The sequence below is a fragment of the Gekko japonicus genome, unplaced genomic scaffold (assembly GCF_001447785.1).
Source record: "Gekko japonicus isolate JY-2015 unplaced genomic scaffold, Gekko_japonicus_V1.1 scaffold1468, whole genome shotgun sequence".
NCBI classification, from domain to species: Eukaryota; Metazoa; Chordata; class Lepidosauria; order Squamata; family Gekkonidae; genus Gekko; species Gekko japonicus.
The window spans coordinates 253,909-273,124 of NW_015173175.1; the positions used below are offsets into that span (position 1 = coordinate 253,909).

A 19,216-nucleotide genomic window follows, 5' to 3' on the forward strand; every position below is an offset into this window, starting at 1 on the left:
ATGGGGAACTTGAACCCGGTTCTTGCCCCATTCTCCCTTCCAACTAGAGCATGGTGGCTATAAAATGAGACACACTTTTCAGCATTTTGGGTTAAGCAGGTTTTTATTTTTATTTTTTAAAGGACAGCTCATAATGTCCCAGCGATGACTTTTCACATGTCAGTCATAGTCATCGTTTCTCATTATGAATTATCTTCCGACAATAAATCTCTCCTCTGCGTAAGCAGACAATGGAAGCATGTGCAACAGAGGGCATGTGAAACAACCGCCGCCTTATCCTTTGTCTAATTGAGCCTAAACAATGCCTGGAGCTTAGTGTGCCGGTTCCTGACATCACACCACCTCTGGAAATGAATCAAGAGACCGAGACTATCAAGCCATCAGCGACATGGAGGCTATCAAAGATGCTTCAAAAATCAAAAGTCTGTCGGCAAAGGAATTAACACTGCAATGGTGCAATTCAAAAGGGAATTAGATAAGCATATGGAGCAGAGGTCCATCAGTGGCTATTAGCCACAAGGTATAGATAGGGGCTCTGGGGCAAGGGATGCTCTGTCTTCTTGGTGCTTGGGGGGGGGTCAACAGTGGGAGGGCTTCTAGTGTCCTGGCCCCACTGGTGGACCTCCTGATGGCACCTGGTATTTCTGGCCACTGTGTGATACAGAGTGTTGGACTGGATGGGCCTTTGGCCTGATCCAACATTGGCTTCTCTTATGTTCTTATGTTCTTACCTGATTAAAGAGTCTATAAAGGTTTATTTAGGAACTAACATACTTGATAGGGGAGAGGAGAGACAGGGTCCTAACTATGTCTCTGGCTGAGAGAGCGAGGGGAATGAATGCGGGATTTCTGAGGAGGAGGAGGAGGAAATTGCCCAAAGAGGAGGAGACAGATAAAGAAGGACACCTCACAGAAGAGAAGGAGCTGTCCTCATCCTATCTGATTGTCTTCTCTCTGCCCCCTTCAGGGTCTTCTTCTCTTCTTGTTTGGTGTCGTGGTTAGGAGCACAGACTCTAATCTGGGAGAATCGGATTCGGTTCCCCGCTCCTCCACATGCAGCTGCTGGTGTGACCTTGGGTCAGTCCCAAGTTCTCTCAGAGCTGCTCTCTCAGGAGTAGTCCTCGAAAGAGCTCTCTCGGCCCCACCGACCTCACAGGGTGTCTGTTGTGGGGAGGGGAAGGGACAGGAGCTTGTAAGCTGCTCTGAGACTCCTTTGGGTAGTGAAGGGCGGGGTATAAATCCAATATCTTCTTCTCCTTCTCCTTTCTCCAAAGTCCTGCTGTTCCTTCAGTGTTTGGAGAGGGAAAGACTAAAACCTCTTATTGGCCATGGAAGGAACCTCTCAAGGGGCTCTTCTTTGGTTCCCAGCCTTCAAGTGGGGCCTGGGGATCTTGCGGCATTACCGCTGAGCTCCAGACGGCAGAGCCCAGTTTCCCTGGAGAGGAAAAAAATGGCTGCTTGAGAAGGTAGGCTCCACAGAATTACAGCTCAGCCGAGTTCCTTCCCCATCCAAAACCTCACCCTCCTCAGGCTTAGGTTGCCAGGTCCCAGGGGTCATTTCATAGAAAGAGAGGTGCAGGAGCTCATTAGCATAGCTCATTTGCATATGCCACACCCCCTGACACCACTGGAAGTGTGTCAGAAGGCAACACCCACCACTCAGGCTCCACTGGACTGTTTTGGATTGCTAGCTATTGGGGGGGAGGGGGAGACGTGCAGATCTGTCCTCGCAGAGGAGGGAGAGCTTGTACCTGAATAAAACTTGGTCTTAAAGATGCCACTGGACTGTTTTGGACTGGGGGAGCTCTGCAACGTACCTGGCTGCTTCTTGCTCTGACGGAGGGCTGCTGGGAGCAGGGGGCGGGGCTTGCTGCATGTGCCCGCCCCCTGAGCTCCTTACTGCCGGAGCTCTGCTCCTGTGCACTCCTGCAGGAAATGACCCCTGCCAGGTCTCCCCTGGCCACTGGTGGGGGGATGGTGGGGAGGGTTACCAACTTCTGGTTGGGAAACTCCTGGAGATTTGGTGGTGGACCCTGGGAAGGACAATGGATCTCGATGGGGTAGCCGTGCCATAGAGCCCACCCTCCGAAGCATCCATTGCCTCTCGAGGAAGTGATCTCTGTAGTCTGGAGATGAGCTGTAATTCCCAGGGGATCCCCTGGAGGCTGGCACCTCTCCCCAAGCTCCACCCTCAAAATCCCCTGAAACTTCCCCACTTGGAGTCGGCGACTCTAGTTACATGTTACCGGATCCTTGCGTTTTGTTGAGCCCTATGCAAGGACTTTGAACCGGGTGTTCGGAGGGAGGTTTTGCTTTGCCCCCTAGGGGTGTAGACACGCCCTTCTCGACTCGAAACCAGGAGGCACGGGCAGAAACGGCTTGCCGCCTTCTCCTCTTGTGATTTCGACTCCTCCGCCGACTGCCCCTCGAAGCTGCTCTTGGATCGATTCGCAAACCGATATTACTTACATGAGTGTGCATACTAGGGCTGCCAAGTCCCCCCGGGGGGTACCACTTCTTCCCACCCCCAGGCCCCCACACAGGCCCTCCTTCCCTTCCCTCGCCCTCCCACCAGCACGTGTCCTTCCCCTGCCCACGTGTAAGCTCTCGCACTGCCCATTCTCACCACTATCTGCAGCCCTTTTCTCAGTGACTCTGGGCAGCGGGTTTAGCTGGGAGCACGGCGGAGAGCTAGCAGCAGGGCTCTTTTGGGGCAGGAACGCACAGGAACGGAGTTCCGGCTGGCTCCCAAATTCGCATACGTTTGGCAACTCTGAGGCCTGGGGGGGCGGGGCCTGTTCAGTTCTGAGGGACCCCCGGCAGACTGCTCCCAGTGGCCCCTCCCCTCTTCTTAGGCCTGCCCCCAGGCGGGAGGCGGAGTATCCCCGCTTTTGTGCGCTCTGGCCCACTCCTGGCCAGTTGGCTCGTGGCGGAAAAGCCCGCCCCCAAACAGACGTCCCCCACACGATGTCGCCGACGCCCTGACGTCGCTTCCAGAAGTGATGTCATTGCGACACTCTACTTTTTGGGCACAACCAGGAGTCATTTCCTGCAGGAGCGCACAGAAGAAGAAGAGGAGGAGATTGGATTTATACCCTGCCCTTCATAATTGAGTGGGGAATCCACAGCGGTGGGCCCTGCCAGAAGCCCCTGGGGCCCCCCCCGGCGGCGACCCCTCCTCAGGGGTATGTTGACTCCAGCCCCGATGGGAGGCACAAAACTCGCACTGGAGGCCCGGTGGAATGTCTTTGTGTGGTTGCCCCGCACAGAGATGTAGCAATGTCCAAATGGAGGTCACAGCAGGGAGCAGTTAAGTCCCTATCACTGCGAGGTGAACAAAATGGCTGAATTCTTTAAAAAAAAAAAAAAAAGGATTCCATACCAGTTGTTGTACATATCTGGACTTCGGAGAAGTCAAGACTGAAGGGATAATATGGATGATATTATACGTTTCCCTCCCATTGGCATGAGTTGCCACTAGTGCACAATCTCAGATCGCAACCAGTAGTTTAGGTAATCTCCAGCTCCTCAAACCCCTGGTTACCAGTGTTCCCCCTAAGCTGAGTTAGTGTGAGCTAGCTCACAGTTTTTTAGCCCCCGGCTCACACCTTTTTGTCTTCGCTCAGGAAGGATGGGCTCCAGAGCAAACTAATTGATGCAGCAGCCAAATCATCCGCTCACAGCTTTAATGCCAGTGGCTCACAAAGTAGGATTTTTGCTCACAAGACTCCACAGCTTAGAGGGAGCATTGCTGGTTACTCCCAGTTCCATATTCTGCCAGCATCATGTCTGGTCTCATTCAGAAAACTGGAGCCAAGAGGTGCCGAGCTTTATCCTCCGCCCGAGTCATACAGCCATTTTGTTTCCATGTACATGTTTACAGGTACTGGTGTTAAACTGTGGCAGCCTGTGTAGTCTAGACCAGCCTGAGCTCACCAGAGCTTGGAAGCTAAGCAGGGTCGGTCACGGTTAATATTTGGATGGGAGACCGCCAAGGAAGTCCAGGGTTGCTGCGCAGAGGCAGGCAATGGCAAAACCCACGTCTGCCCTGACCTGGATGATCCAGGCTAGTCTGATCTCAGAAGCTAAGTAGGGTTGGCCAAGGTGAGTACTTGGATGGGAGGCCACCATTGAAGATCAGGGTTCTATGCAGAGGAAGGCAATGGCAAACCATGGCAAACCACCTCTGCTCATTAGAGCTTGGAAGCTAAGCAGGGTTGGCCAAGGTGAGTACTTGGATGGGAGGCCACCATTGAAGATCAGGGTTCTATGCAGAGGAAGGCAATGGCAAACCATGGCAAACCACCTCTGCTCATTAGAGCTTGGAAGCTAAGCAGGGTCGGCCAAGGTGAGTACTTGGATGGGAGGCCACCATTGAAGATCAGGGTTCTATGCAGAGGAAGGCAATGGCAAACCATGGCAAACCACCTCTGCTCATTAGAGCTTGGAAGCTAAGCAGGGTCGGCCGTGGCTAGTACTCGTATGGAGACCACCAAGGAAGTCCAGGGTTGCTGCGCAGAGGTAGGCAGAGGAAAGCCGTAACCTGGATGACTAAGAAGGGTCAGTTCTAGTTGGTACTTGGATGGGGTAGCACCAAGGAAGTCCAGGGTTGCTACACAGAGGCAGGCAACGGCAAACTGCCTCTGCTCAACTCTCGCTTTGAAAACCCGTGAGGGATTACCGTAAGTCACTTGTGACTTGAAGGAACTTAATTACTATATTATCATTACTACATCCTAGTGCAGGATAAACCAGTGGCGGGAAGATCAGTCTATTACTTCTGCAAACAAATTTGGGCTGGCATTAAGTAATACATTAAGAGTTCTGTTTGTATGTGGGGATTTACTGAGAAATTCCAGGAAATAAACCAATTTTTAAAGAACCTATGACAAAACATAACATCTGTCCAGTTACCACTGCAGGAATGATGTAATTCAGTGTTGGATGCTGTTGACTCATTTTGCAATACAGGAAGCAGGTGAGGTATATATATATACGTACTAAAGCCATCTGTTGACTGGCAGCACCTTCTTGAAGATACTAAGTGCCAGTCCTCCTCAAAAGGGACACGGTAAGAATTCCTTCTTCTTCTTCTGATACGAAAAAAGAGGGTTAGCAGTTCCTAGTTTCAGATGGAAGCCACAGAACAGCTACAATCAAGTCCAGTAGCGCTTTAGAGACCCACAAGATTGGGGGGTCAGGCCTGTAGCCACAAGGGGCCATTTGAAGGCAATGCCCCCTCACGGATGAGTGCCGCCCCCTCAAACAATTTTTTTTAGAAATCTGGGGGGAAATTAAAAAATCAAAAATCTTTTTAAAACCGTAAGATGCATGTGGGTGTTCCAATATGACCCCAGGCACAGGCAGGGAAGCTTCAGTCTCATTTTTTTTCTTTTTTCCAAGCTAAAAGATAAACAATTTTTTAAAAATGCAATAAAATAAAACAAAATAAAATTGCAAAAAATTAAATAGAATTGCAAAATGAAAAATAGAGTCAGAGATCCCCCCCCCGGCTTACACGGAAAAGCAGCCCAAAATTGAGTTTCTCCAATCAAAAGGACTAGAGGAGGACTAGAGGTCACAGTGGAGCCGGAGCTGGTGCTTCTGCTGCTGTAAGAGGAGCAGATTACCTCCAGATTACCCCACACCCCACCAACCAAAATTTTCTGGCTACACCCTGGGGGTGGTATAATTTCAAGAGTCAAAGCTCCTGTTATCAGCCGACTCAAATTCAGCAGTTCATGGACTTAAATTTTGCAGTTCATGGCAGTGATACAACTCCTCTCAGTCATATTGCTAATGCTGTAAGGTCAGTATCACTAGGTAGATCCACAAATGGACTTGTCTTGGTCGCCAGTGTTGACTGCCCCTCCTCGCTCAGATGCTTGGAGCTGGCTCTAAAGTCAAGTGACTTCTCTTTAGATGGAAAATTCCAAATGGTATGGAGGAAGCTGCGCTAGTCCATGGTTGAGGCAAAGTTCTTCAACTGTTCTCCCTTTTTGTCGAATTCCCATAGGGTGGTGGACTTACTGACTTGGAGTTCGGTATCAGTAGTGGTTTGTATAAGAGCAAATAAGCTGAAAGTCAGTCTGGACAAAACAGAGGTGTTCTTGTTGTCAAGTTCTGGCTATTTGAGGAGGTGGTATTCAACTAGCCCCAGACTGGCTGGCACTCCTCTTGAAAGACCAGGTTTGCAGCTTAGGGAGGGGAGATGCTTTTAGATCCAGCCTTGACTGTGGATGTCCAAATGGCATTTGTGGCATAGCCTGCTTATCACTAACTTGGGGGGGGGCGGGGCGGCGGGAATTGTGGCTCAGCAGCAGCGCCTCTGCTTGGCATGCAGAAGGTCCCAGGTTCAATCCCCGGCATCTCCAGTTCAATGGACCAGGCAGGAGGTGATGTGGAAGACCTCCGCCTGAGACCCTGGAAAGCTGCTGCCAGTCTGAGTAGGCAATACTGACCTTGATGGACCGAGGGTCTGATTCAGTATAAGCAGATTCATGGGGAGGGGCTGTGGCTCAGTGGTAGAGCATCTACGTGAGCCTCCTTTGGCAGGGAGGGTAGGTTATAAATCAAATAAATAAATAAAAATAGAGAAGGTCCCAAATTCAATCCCCAGCATCTCCAGCTAAAGGGATCAAGTGGTAGGTGATGCAAAAGACTCCTACCTGAAACCCTAGAGAGCCACGGCCAGCCTGCATAGACAATATCGACCTTGATGGACCAAGGTTCTGATTCAGTAGAATGCAGCTTCATGCATCCCATGTGTCCCAACTTGATTGACGTACCAGCTTGTTCTCCTCCTTGGAAAGAAGGTGACCTTGCCACAATGGTCCATGCTCAGGTTAGACCGTCCCTGTAGATGTGTTGTAGATGGGGCTGTTTTTGGAAACCGTCCGGAAATTCCAGCTTCCTTCCACCACCGTCATTTTTTAATTTAGAAACTCACAATTAGCGCTTGTGAGTAAAGATAGCTGAGCGAGCCTTCCTCTGCAAGGAGACGTTCCAAGCTCCCTACATCCCCCATGACCTTTTTGGTGTGAGCGAATCCAGAGGTTAAGACACCAAGCTGCAGACCATAATGTGTAGCTCGGTAGTTTGAGACCCCTAGTGCCACGTGACAGAGTGAGCTCCCGTCTCTGGCCCCAGCTCCTGCCAGCCTAGCTGTTCAAAAGCAAGAAATGCAAGTAGATAAATACGTACCATTTCAGTAGGAAGGTAACAACCTTCTGTGTGCCACAGCATTTAGTCATGCCAGCCACATGACCATGGAAACATCTTTGGACAGCGCTGGCTCTTCGGCTTGGAAACGGAGATGAGCACCGCCCCCTAGCTTTCGAGCAAGGAAAACCTTTACCTTTTTAAATCCACCAAACAAAAGTAGGTAAACTTTCAAACTTGCCCAAGGCTTTTCATCCGAAGTCTTGTCGTCATGAACTCGTTCAGCTTCCTTCCACCGCCGTCATTTTTAATTTAGAAACTCCCAACTAGCATTTGTGAGTAAAGATAACTGAACGAGCCTCCCCCTGCAAGGAGATATTCCCAGCTTCCTACATCTCCATGACCTTTTTGGTGAGAGCTAATCCAACGAACCAAAGTAGATAAACTTTAAAGCTTGCCTAAGGAGCAGCGGTGGCTCAAGTGGTTAAGATGCTGAACTGCAGGCTGTGGAAGGTCAGTAGTTCAGCAGTTCGAGACCCGAGTGTGCTGCATGACGGAGTGAGCTCCCATCTCTAGTTCCAGCTCCTGCCAACCTAGCAGTTCGAAAGCAAGAAATTGCAAGTAGATAAATAGGTACCACTTTGGTGGGAAGGGAACAGGGTTCCGTGCGCCTTGGTGTTTAGTCATGCTGGCCACATGACCACGGAAACGTCTTCGGACAGCGCTGGCTCTTCGGCTTTGAAACGGAGATGAGCACCGCAACCCTAGAGTTGGACTTGACTGGCTTTCGAGCAAGGGAACCTTTACCTTTACCTTTAAGGCTTTTCATCCTAAATCGTGTCATCCTGAGCTCGCTCATTCCAGCTTCCTTCCACCGCCTTCACTTTTAATTCAGAAACTCACAACTAGTGTTAGTGAGTAAAGATAACTGAATGAGCCTGCCCCCTCAAGACGACGTTCCCAGCTTCCTACATCTCCATGACCTTTTTGGTGAGAGCTAATCCAACGAACCAAAGTAGGTAAATGTTAAAACTTGCCTAAGGCTTTTCATCCGTCGTGAACTCGTTCACTCCAGTCAGGGACAAGGGAAGGGGTGCTCGCCAGAGCATGGAAAAGTAGTCACCGTGGCAATTATTTAAAGAGCCTCGCAGATGACGTGGGCGATTGATGATCCCGTGTCGGTCAGCCACGGAAGCCAAAAAAACCAGAATGTGCTAGACTTCTGTTAGACTTTACAAAGAGAAACGCCGAGTCAACGAAGGTGTCTTTTAACACAGTGGCCAAGGAGGGTACCACCACACACAGAGAGATTTTTTTAGGATTTTGGAGGCTGAGCTGTAGAGGGGCTGGCACTGGAATTATGTTAAGTGGTGTGGCTTTTACCTGCTCACGGAGCTAAGGAACGTGAGGTCCAGGTTGAGGAAGGGGAAAGGTCAAGAGAGAGACCCGAGGGACATATGGTCCGGAGGCCATCTCAAGAACTCAAACCACAACCCAGAATGACAACGCCAGGTTTCAACCGGTCAGTTCTCTAAACAGCAAGACTCAGAGCAAAAAATGTTTTGTGCGCTTTTGTTTTCAGAGATGGCTGCGACGGTCGTGTTGATGATGACTCTCGCTGCCGCGCTGCGACAATCCACCGGACTGGGTTCCAACCCTTTTATCATTCGAGTTGCCCTTTTCTGCACTTTTTCCAAAGCTATAATATCCTTTTTAAGGTGTGGTGACCAGAATTGCACACAGTATTCCAAATGAGGTCGCACCATTGATTTATATAGGGGAATTATGATATTGGCTGATCTGTTTTCAATACCCTTCCTAATAATCCCCAGCATAGCATTGGCCTTTTTTTACTGTAGTCGCACACTGTCTAGACATTTTTTATTGAGTTATCTACTACGACTCCAAGATCTCTCTCTTGGTCAGTCTCTGCCAGTTCGGACCCCATCAATGTGTATTAATAGTTAGGGTTTTTGGCTCCAATGTGCATCACTTTGCACTTGGCCTCGTTCTTAATGTGAGGCAGACAGACCACCAAAACACCAGTTTCGAGGGGAATAAGTGGAGAGGAATGTTAACTTTACTGGTATATGCAGATGTGGGGTTGGATCCAGACAATTTTTCATGCAGTCTTATCCTGTTAACTTCCTTACTACAGCTCCTGCCCTCCCACGTGCATTCACGTGTATTTATCTAATATATTGCTTTAGTCACCCATGAGGATCCAAAGCAGCTTACAAAAAGAACACTTTAAACAAATTCACAAAACACAGAGCTCTTCCTCCTCATTTTCCTCACTTTGTGTCCCTGTTGCTTGGGGGGGGGGGTGTCTTTTTCGTGCTTGTTTGCTTCCTCTAGTGGTCGCTTTGATATTACATCACTGTATGTCCGGCACAAAACCCTGCAGTTTAAAACTACAGGGAGAGATGATGGAAATAAACCCATCTGAGATCGAATTGACCACCAGAGGGAGCCAAAAACATGTGGAAAACGGAAAAAAAGCCCAAAGCAATAGGGCTGCAGAAGTGACAAAGAGACTACAGAAGAGCCCCAAGAGAGGGGAAAATAAAACTGTATCACACGCATTTGCATAAAACAATATCGTCGAAACAGTTTGTAACCATATTCTCAAATGCAAGAGAAATGCTTACATAATGCTCTCTCATTTTAGCGACCTAGCTTGGCTTCTTTGTCGACCCAAAATGCCGGTCAGCAGCAGGAAATTACTGAAAGGCACAATGACCTCCGGAGAAGTGTGAATCCAAGTGCCAGAAACATGCTGAGAATGGTAAGATCGAAGAAGCTAAAGTAACAGATCATTGGTTCATTGACCCATGCTGGAGCCTCACTCTTTGCCCGCGGAAAGAGAGCCTGCTGATGTAGTACTTAAGAGTGGCAGACTCTCATCTGGAGAGCCGGGCTTGCTTCCCCACTCCTCTTCTACATCAAGGCAGTTGGGTGACCTTGGACCAGTCACGGCCCTCTCAGAACTCTCCCAGCCTCCAAAGTAAGTCTAGCTTGCCAACTAGTGGTAAAAAGCTTTCCCTTGCTCGAATGCCAGTCGAATCTGACTCTAGGGGGCGGTGCTCATCTCCGTTTCCAAGCTGAAGAGCCAGCGCTGTCCGAGGACTTCTCCGTGGTCATGTGGCTGGCATGACTGGACGCCGAGGCGCACGGAACGCTGTTACCTTCCCACTGAAGTGGTAAATGTTTCTCTACTTGCAATTTCTTGCTTTCGAACTGCTAGATTGGCAGGAGCTGGGGCCAGAGATGGGAGCTCACTCCGTCACGCGGCACTCGGGTCTCGAACTGTCGAGCTACAGACCTTCCGGTCTGCAGCTTCAGCGTCTTAACCACTTGAGCCATCGCGGCCCCAACCTTGTTACTGCTAAGATCCCTGGTACGCTGAGCTATTTGATGCCACACGCAGTCTCGTGAGTTCTCTTTGTACTGACAGACAAGGATCACAATGAATGTCGCCCATTAAGAGAGCGAGTGATGTATTTTAATGAAGTCCCTGGCACAGAGGCAGAGTCTTTTCTGCCGTACACAGGCATTCCCCATTGACGGGGAAGGATGCTCCTTGGTCACATGCTTGTCTCGTAAGAGTCAGCGGAGGGCGTCGGCCATGCAACTTCGCCTTAAGCAAGCAAGGCTGAGCTGAATAAGAGGCCGTAGGGATTAAGGGACGCAGGTGGCTCAAAACACAAAGGGCTGATTCTGCACTGGCTTTCCCCTCTGTCGTTTTACAAAACCCACCTTGGAATAGAAACCCCCCTCTGCATTGCATGCTGCTTTCGCTTCCTTTGATCATCGGGTTTTACTGTACCTTCTGCATAGATTTATGGCCGTTTTATGGCCATTCAGGGGTGGCTTTGCAGTAAACACAGCATTGCCCTGAGGTATTTGAGTGTGGTTTTGAGCTGCACTTTCCCCTCCCAGTTCAGAAAATGTGGAGTGGATGCTAGATGCAGAATCGCCCAATGATACGCCTCCTCGACTCTTGGATAAATGAACCTTGCGTCCAACACCCCTCGCTTCCTTGTTTTCGGCTTCAGCATTGAGGAAGAAAGACACTCCATAAATGATTCCCCGTCCTCTGTCTATACATGTAGGGGGAGGGAACAAGCAGTCGTCTGAGGAGCAATTAGATGCTCGAGCACTGATTGTTGGCAGAGTAATTAACACAGCAACGGTGCCCAACCTGATTAAAGAGTAGGAACTAACATACTTGATAGGCAAGAGGAGGGACAAAGATAGGTTCCTAACTACATCTCTAGCTCAGAGGTGTATTATCCATAAGGTGGCCGAATTGTGCGCCTTGGGGAGTTCAACAAGGAAGCAGATGGTTAAGTCTTTTTATTAACGACGTCTGTACTATTGAAACCAGCCTGTTACGTGGCTTTCAAATTTCATTGTATGTAGACGTGCCGTGTTTGTCAGTGAATGAGATGAGGACATCACCCGGAGCGTCCGGTGGGAGTTTTGTACCTCCCAAACACATCCGCGCTCTGTATGTATGTCAATCTTGGCTGAGCTCCGATCAGAACAAATAAAGACTGAAAGTACCATGGACATATTACCTTGTGCATATTTACATCAAGCTTTCCAACTGGGTTGTTGATTTTCTTTTCTTTTTTTTCTTCCTTTAGGAATGGAATCCTACAGCCGCGGAGAACGCTAGACGCTGGGCGCAGCAATGTACGCTTAATCACAGCCCACGCGAGAAAAGAACCATCGGTATGTAAAGCTGTCCATATGCACACATTTATTTGTTTGTTTCATTAGACCTATATACCCACACTGTAGGCTCAGGGTGGGTTTGTTTCATTAGATCTATATACCCACACTGTAGGCTCAGGGTGGGTACCAGCATATATACCTGCTATTAATGCAGATTTGCAGGTTATCTGGACACATTTGAATAGTTCACAAAGTTCGGTTAGCTTTCTTCGGCGAACTGTTGACGGGCAACAGCAAAGCCAAGTAGGAGGCTAAAAGGTAGAGAAAGGATGCCATGGAGAGAGAAGGAGACGGGGGGGGGGGCAATAACACCAAGAGCTGAGGAAGAGGAGGCCAGCCGTAAAAGAGAGGGAAAAAGGCGGTCGCAGCAAGAGAGTTTGGAAGAAGAAACCGATGGCGGGAGGAGATAAAGGAGACCAAGTAGGAGTTTATGCTGACTTTATTTCTTGTTTAAAACTGACATTTGTTTCGCTCTTTCAGTCTGGTGTAATGGTTAGGAGCGCGGACTCTAATCTGGGAGAACCGGGTTTGATTCCCCACTCCTCCACATGCAACTGCTGGGGAGTCCTTGGGTCAGTCACAAGTTCTCTCAGAGCTGTTCTCTCAGGAGCAGTTCTTGAAAGAGCCCTCTCAGCCCCACCTGCCTCACAGGGTGTCTGTTGTGGGGAAGGGAAGGGAAAGGAGATTGTAAGCTGCTCTGAGACTCAGAGTGAAGGGTGGGGCAAAAATCCAATCTCCTCCTCCTCCTCTTCTTCAACTGATCAGTAATATAATACATAACACCCCCCCATAAGAAGTGAAGAGAGGAGATGCCATTATCAAGACGAAAACACCCTTTTTCATTAAGTCATTGCTTCTCAGAAAATATCTAATGACGGTCCCCTGTGTGTGAGAGTTTTGTACTGCTGATTTAAGTTTTTTGTAAGCGTTTTCCCCTTTCTCCGCTTGTAGATGGGAAAGTATGCGGTGAAAATCTCTTCATGTCAACCGCGCCTACTTCATGGTCCGAAGCGATTCAGGCTTGGTTTGATGAGGTGAAATACTTCAAGTACGGTTACGGAAGCGTAACGGGCGAGGAAACGGGCCATTACACACAGGTAGCCCCAATGCCGCTTTGCGTCTCCTCTCTTCCCTTTTTTTTTAATTAAATAAAATATTTATACCCTGCCTGTCAGCTGGGTAAGATTGTCAAAAGCATGTTTCAACGGGTTCATCCATAAAGCCATACTTGGGGGTATTTTAAAAAGAGACTGGAATGTGGAGCGAGCCATCAAGTCACAGCTGAGTTATGGCGCCCCCTGGTGGGCTTTTCAAGGCAAGAGACGTCCAGAGGTGGTTTGCCATTGCCTGCCTCCGCATTATCATGACCCTGGTATTCCTTGGAGGTCTCCCTTACCAAACACTTGCGAGGGCCAACCCTGCTTAGCTTCCAAGATCTAACGAGATTGGGCTAGCCTGGAACTCTCTAGGTCAGAGCAAAAAGAGATTAGGCCCGTCTTTTTCAGTTGCAGTGGGTAGTTCTAGAATAGGCTACCGTAAGCTGGACACATTCTTGTGGTAGGCTAAACTGAGCAAGACTAAGCATGTAATGCATAGCAGCCCACTAAGAATACCATTCTTAGATCAGGGCCCTGTGGGACCTTATGCAGTTCTGCAGGGCCTGCAAGACGGAGCTCTTCCGCCAGGCTTTTGAGTAGGAGCCGCCACCATCACTGTACCACCACCGCGCTGCCAATTTTGGCAATGCGAGCTGGCCCTGGAACTGAAGAACAGACATAGCGCAGTCTGATCAAGTAGAGCCAGTAGAACTTTTGAAACATTGTATTAGAGACCCCCATCTTGGATGTTGTTTTGTGAGCAACGACTTTAAATGTAAATGTAAGTGATTGTTTTATCTGGTTTTATTGTTATGTATGGCGATGGCCTCTTGTCAGCTGCCCTGAGCCCATGTGGAAGGGTGGGATATAAGTCAAATAAATAAATTGTTAGGGAAGTGACGGTGGCTCCAGTGGTAAAGCATCGACTTTGCTTGCAGAAGGTCCCAGGTTCAGTCCCTGGCATCATCAGTTTTTTTAAAAAAAGATCAGGTAGTAGATGATTTCAAAGACCGTCACCTGAGATTTTGATAGCGTTGCCGACTCCTAGTTGGGAAGTTTCTGGAGATTTGGGGGTTTATGGGCTCTTTTTGTAGCAGGGACTCCTTTGCATATTAGGCAACACACCCCCTAATGTAGGCAATCCTCCAAGAGCTTACAGTAGCCCCTGTAAGGAGAGCTCTGTAAGCTCTTGGAGGATTGGCTACATTAGGGGTGTGTCGCCTGATATGCAAAGGAGTTCCTGCCACAAAAAGAGCCCTGGGTGACACACCCCTAATGTAGCCAATCCTCCGAGAGCTGACAGTAGCCCCTGTAAGGAGAGCCCTGTAAGCTCTTGGAGGATTGCCTACATTAGTGGTGTGTGCAAAGGAGTTCCTGCTACAAAAAGAGCCCCGGGTGGAGCCTAGGGAGGACGGGACTTGCATAGGGGAGGAAGCTCTACTGGGTCGAATGCTATAGAGTCCACCTTCCAAAGCAGCCATTTTCTTCAGGGGGAATTATCTCTGTAGTCTGGTGACCAGTTGTAATTCCAGGGGATCTCCAGGCCCCACCTGGAGGTTGGGAAGCCTAGTCTTTGGAGAGTCCCCGAGTAGACAATGGTGACCTTGATGGACCAAGGGTCTGATTCGGTATAAGGGAGCTTCATGCATTCATCAACAGTTTCCCAGGGGGGGGGGTTGTTGTTGTCGTGTTTTGGGTTGCTTTGCTCCTTGCACCCGCAAAAACCAGTTGTCAGACGTCACAATATATGCAGCTGGTGCGGTGCCTACAGTTAAGGACATTGCACGGGATTAAAGGGAGGAGGGGAGAAGAATGCTGTAAGCCCTTTTGAGTACTCAGTGGCACTGTTCCCTCTAAGCTGAGTTAGTGTGAACCAGCTCACAGTTTTTTTAGCCTCCGGCTCACACACATTTTTGTCTCGGCTCAGGAAGGGAGGGCTCCAGAGCAAACTAATTTATGCAGGAGCCGAATCGCTCACTCACAACTTTAATGCCAGTAGCTCACGAGGAAGAATTTTTGCTTACAGGACTCCACAGCTTAGAGGGAGCATTGTGAGAAAAGCGGCATGTAAATATCTCAATAAGTAACGAAAGAGGAGTCATCCACGGTCCTGGATCTCACACGAAAGTTCTACTGATGGAAAGGATTTCCACAGGTGGGGCATGGTTTCCCTATATCCCCATGGTATAACCCAATATGCCCCCCAAAATCCTGAGACCCCCAATGACCCCCTGGGCAGGTAAGAAAAGCCACGAGAACTAAGCACTATGCAACCCTTCCTGCCCTCCCTCTCATGATCTGCCTAAGACATAACACAATGTAAAATTGCAGTGACCACTAGAGGGCGCAAAACATATGCAGAACAGGGGGGAAAAACTCTGAAGCAACTGGAACACACAAGAGAGGAAAATATGAATGCAGGGAAGCTGTTTCTGCTCTTTGTCTGCTTCAGCAGTTTCTTCAGACACTCTTGGTCTGCTTACTTAAAATATTTGAAGTTCAGTCCCATTGTAACTGGTCGTTTATATGCTTTAATACCTACAGGTAGTTTGGTATCGGTCCTACCAACTTGGCTGCGCTATCGCCCACTGTCCTTGGAGTAAATTCGCTTACTATTATGTTTGCCATTACTGTCCCGGGTATGTATCAGTGTTTATTTGTAACTTTTCAGAATCAAATCATTGGGAAGGGAAATAGCCTGGCAATTTTATTTGTTTATTTTGTTGTGTTTATTTCGTGGCATACCACAGAGCCTCTATGGTATACCATAGAGACAGAAATGCAAGCCCTAGAGTGTCAACTCTCTGTAGCCACTGTGGAACTTTCCATTCTCCCCTAGACTGTATTGTTCATCCGCGCAAATTGATCTCTGGAATCAGGAGATCAGATGTAACCTTGGACGACAATGCCATGCCAGTGTTCCCTCTAAGCTGAGTCAGTGTGAGCCAGCTCCACAGTTTTTTAGCCTCCGGCTCACACATTTTCGTCTCAGCTCAGGAAGGATGGCTCCAGAGCAAAATAATTGATGCAGTCGCCAAGTCGCTCGCTCACAACTCTAATGCCAGTAGCTCACAAAGTAGTAAGTTTGCTCACAAGACTGCCACAGCTTAGAAGAAGAAGAAGAGATTGGATTTACACCCCACCCTTCACTACCCAAGGGAGTCTCGGAGCGGCTTACAAATTCCTTTCCCTTCCCCTCCCCACAACAGACACCCTGTGAGGTAGGTGGGGTGGAGAGAGCTCTGACAGAAACTGCTCTTTTTCAAGGACAGCTCTTATTAGAGCTAAGGCTTGCCCAAGGTCAGCCAACCAGGTGCAAGTGGAGGAGTGGGGAATCAAACCCGGCTCTCCCAGATTAGAGCCCGCGTACTTAGCCACGACACCAAACTTGCACCCAAGTTTGGGAACACTAATGGGAGAACAGCTCCTGCAGCATGACAGATCTGTAACTACTTGTTTGGGTGCTGTAAAAACAGGCCAACATTCAGGAATGGCAAGGACATTAATAACAATTGGGGGGGGGGGAGAGACACTGGTCGTCTGCGTCGTGAAAAGGAGCCCGGAAGACTTTAACCGGTATCTCTCCATAACTATGAAAATTAGCTGCTGATTATGGCATTGCAGCAAGCATGTCTGCGTCCTTGTTTGTCCCCACGTCGTGACTTCTTGACATCTGTCATTCCAGAGGAAACATCGTGGGCTCGATCAGTACGCCCTACAAAACAGGAAGGCCTTGCGAGGACTGCCCCAACGCTTGCGACAACAAACTCTGCAGTAAGTGCAAAGAGCTTCAGAGAGCACAAACAATATCTTACAGGGTTACCAGCTCCGGGTTGGGAAATACCTGGAGGTTTGGGGGGGGGCCTGAGGAGGGGGGTTTGGGGAGGGAAAGGACCTCAGTGGGGTATAATACCATAGAGTCTACCCTCCAAAGCAGCCGTTTTCTCCCAGGGGATCGTCTCTTGGTTGTCTGGAGAGGAACTGTAATAGCGGGAGATCTCCAGATGTCACCTGGAGGATGGCAACGTAGCTTAGCACAATTCCACTTGGGACAGCGATACCACGATGGGATCATAGAAACTAGGGATCATAGAATCATAGAGTTGGAAGGGATCTCCAGGGTCATCTAGTCCAACCCCCTGCACAATGCAGGAAATTCACAGATACCTCCCCTTCCACCCCCCCAGTGACCCCCACCAGTCCCCAGGCGGGGGCGGGGGATTCCCCGATTTCACGGGCTCTTCCCCACCTCCAAGAACGTGACTGAATTAGGCGTGATATGCAGAGAGGTAGCAGGCACATCACACCTAATCCAATCACGCCTGCAATTGCCATTTGCCTGCTGATGTCATTCAGCATCTGAAAGCACTCCACTTCCCGATATATAGGACAGGTGGACTCACATTCTAGCTGTATCCGAAGAAGTGAGCAAAGTGACTCACGAAAACTCATACCCTTTCCACACATTTTTGTTAGTCTTTAAGATGCTGCTGGATTCTTACTCTTTCCTACTGCTACAGGCAGACTAACACGGCTGCCCATCTTCATATGCTTCATATGCATGACGTTATGCGACGCCCATTCAGAAGTTGTACTGATTCAAAGTCGTAAAGGTGTCATTCGAATGCCCTGTAATATTTAGGATCCAAGGAACCAGGAGATTGCTTGAAGACGCAGAACAAAGTTCGGGTCCGGTGGGTACCTTTAAGACCAACAAAGTTTTATTCGAGGTATAAACTTCCATGTGTACGCACACTTCTTCAGATACAGGTGCCCCTGGACTCGAACTCTGTTCTGCTGCTTCGGACCAACACGGCTACCCCACCTGAATCTTGCTTGAAGAGGTTTTGCTTTTATTAACCCCTGACCTTTCCTTTCCAGCCAATCCTTGCAAACATAACAACATCTATAGCAACTGTCCGGATTTAGCACGTTCTCACGGATGCGACCATCCAGACGTGAAGGAGTGGTGTAAAGCTTCTTGCCAGTGCAAGACCGAAATCATATAGCACGCCGGCTCGACAGACATTCTCTCTCCTTTGCTGAAGAAGACACCCTTTGCATTAAAAACCATGCCGTCTTTCCGCGCATCGTAGGCCAAACAGATGATTCAATTCATCTGAAATTTGCAAATGTGTTTCCGGCATTGAAAAGCCATGGAGTTCTTAGTAAGGATGTATGAAAAAAGAGAGAGAAATTTTCGGGCAGGGAAAGTAGACTGAGACATGTAATAGGTCACTAGAGACAGGACACACACAAACACACACACACACAATTCCAAAAAGACAACTCAACAACAATAGGAAATTCAAAACCAATGTGGCAACTTCGATGGACATACCCGGGTAATTCTACTGCACCCACCAATCAGGAGGTTGTGGACCAATGGCCATTTCTGGACTGACAGGTTGCTCCAGGGAATCTGAGGAATCGAGCCTTAAGGGTTGACATTGCAGTCGCACACATTCTCTGTGTATTCTGTATGCATTCTGCATCTACAAGCAAGGCCCACATTTTTTAACTCACTGGCTGCCAACCCCACCCTCCCTCCGTAATTCTGCAAAAAGAAAGGGAAGGGAGGGAGAAATCCAGACCCACACACATAATACTGAAACATTTGGAAGCAGGGAATCCCCTCGTTTTTATATTTATTGATTCCTTCTTATGCTCTCTCTGGCTTTTTAAAGTTTGCCTGAGCAAGAGGACAGGTCCTCTTTTGTCTTTGGAGAAGGAGGGAAACAAAACAGAACAGGGAGGGAGCATCAGCCTAAAGAGAGAGAGGTGGAAACGGGGGAGGGGCAGCGGGCAGCACTTAAATACCCACGGAAACAATTCTACTTTAGAGACGAGTAGCGATTCGAAAGCGGATGAGAACAAAGAATCGCAGCAAAAGGAGTTCTGGTAGCTGCGGGGCAAGAGTGTGCTGGAAGCTGTCGGAATGCAGATTCCTGAAAAACAAATGCAGAAACAAGAGAAAGCCTCGACACAAACTGGAAGTGAAATTGGGAGGGAATGCAGAACGGAAGAACAGTGTGTGCTCAGAAACCGAGGCAAAATACAGGTGCGGAAAGGGCCAATGTCCCCAAGCAACAATCTCTACACAGTGGTCTGTGCCCTCCCTCTCCCGTAAGCAAAAGTTGCAGCTTCCTCCAGTGTAAGTGCAACTTACACTGGGGCAAGACTCTTTCAGGTGGAAGAACTTACTCCAGCCTGAG

General features: G+C 48.8%; 1 protein-coding gene across 1 annotated transcript; it reads left to right on the forward strand.

Annotated features, from left to right (window-relative positions):
• Positions 1-5,029: 5,029 nt before the first annotated feature.
• Positions 5,030-18,702, forward strand: LOC107119935 (cysteine-rich venom protein pseudechetoxin-like). Its single transcript, XM_015422562.1, has 8 exons — positions 5,030-5,071; positions 8,744-8,808; positions 9,833-9,949; positions 11,814-11,901; positions 12,856-13,001; positions 15,546-15,640; positions 16,687-16,775; positions 17,883-18,702. The coding sequence occupies exons 2-8, from the start codon at positions 8,746-8,748 to the stop codon at positions 18,008-18,010; spliced, it is 726 nt and encodes a 241-aa protein (XP_015278048.1). The 5' UTR covers positions 5,030-5,071; positions 8,744-8,745; the 3' UTR covers positions 18,011-18,702.
• The last annotated feature ends 514 nt before the right edge of the window (positions 18,703-19,216 follow it).

Coding starts and splice junctions, on each gene's coding strand:
- LOC107119935 (XM_015422562.1), top strand. CDS start 8,746: ATGGCTGCGACGGTCGTGTTGATGATGACTCTCGCTGCCGCGCTGCGA. Junction 13,002..15,545: donor AAACGGGCCATTACACACAG/GTAGCCCCAATG, acceptor TAATACCTACAG/GTAGTTTGGTATCGGTCCTA. Junction 15,641..16,686: donor GTTTGCCATTACTGTCCCGG/GTATGTATCAGT, acceptor CTGTCATTCCAG/AGGAAACATCGTGGGCTCGA.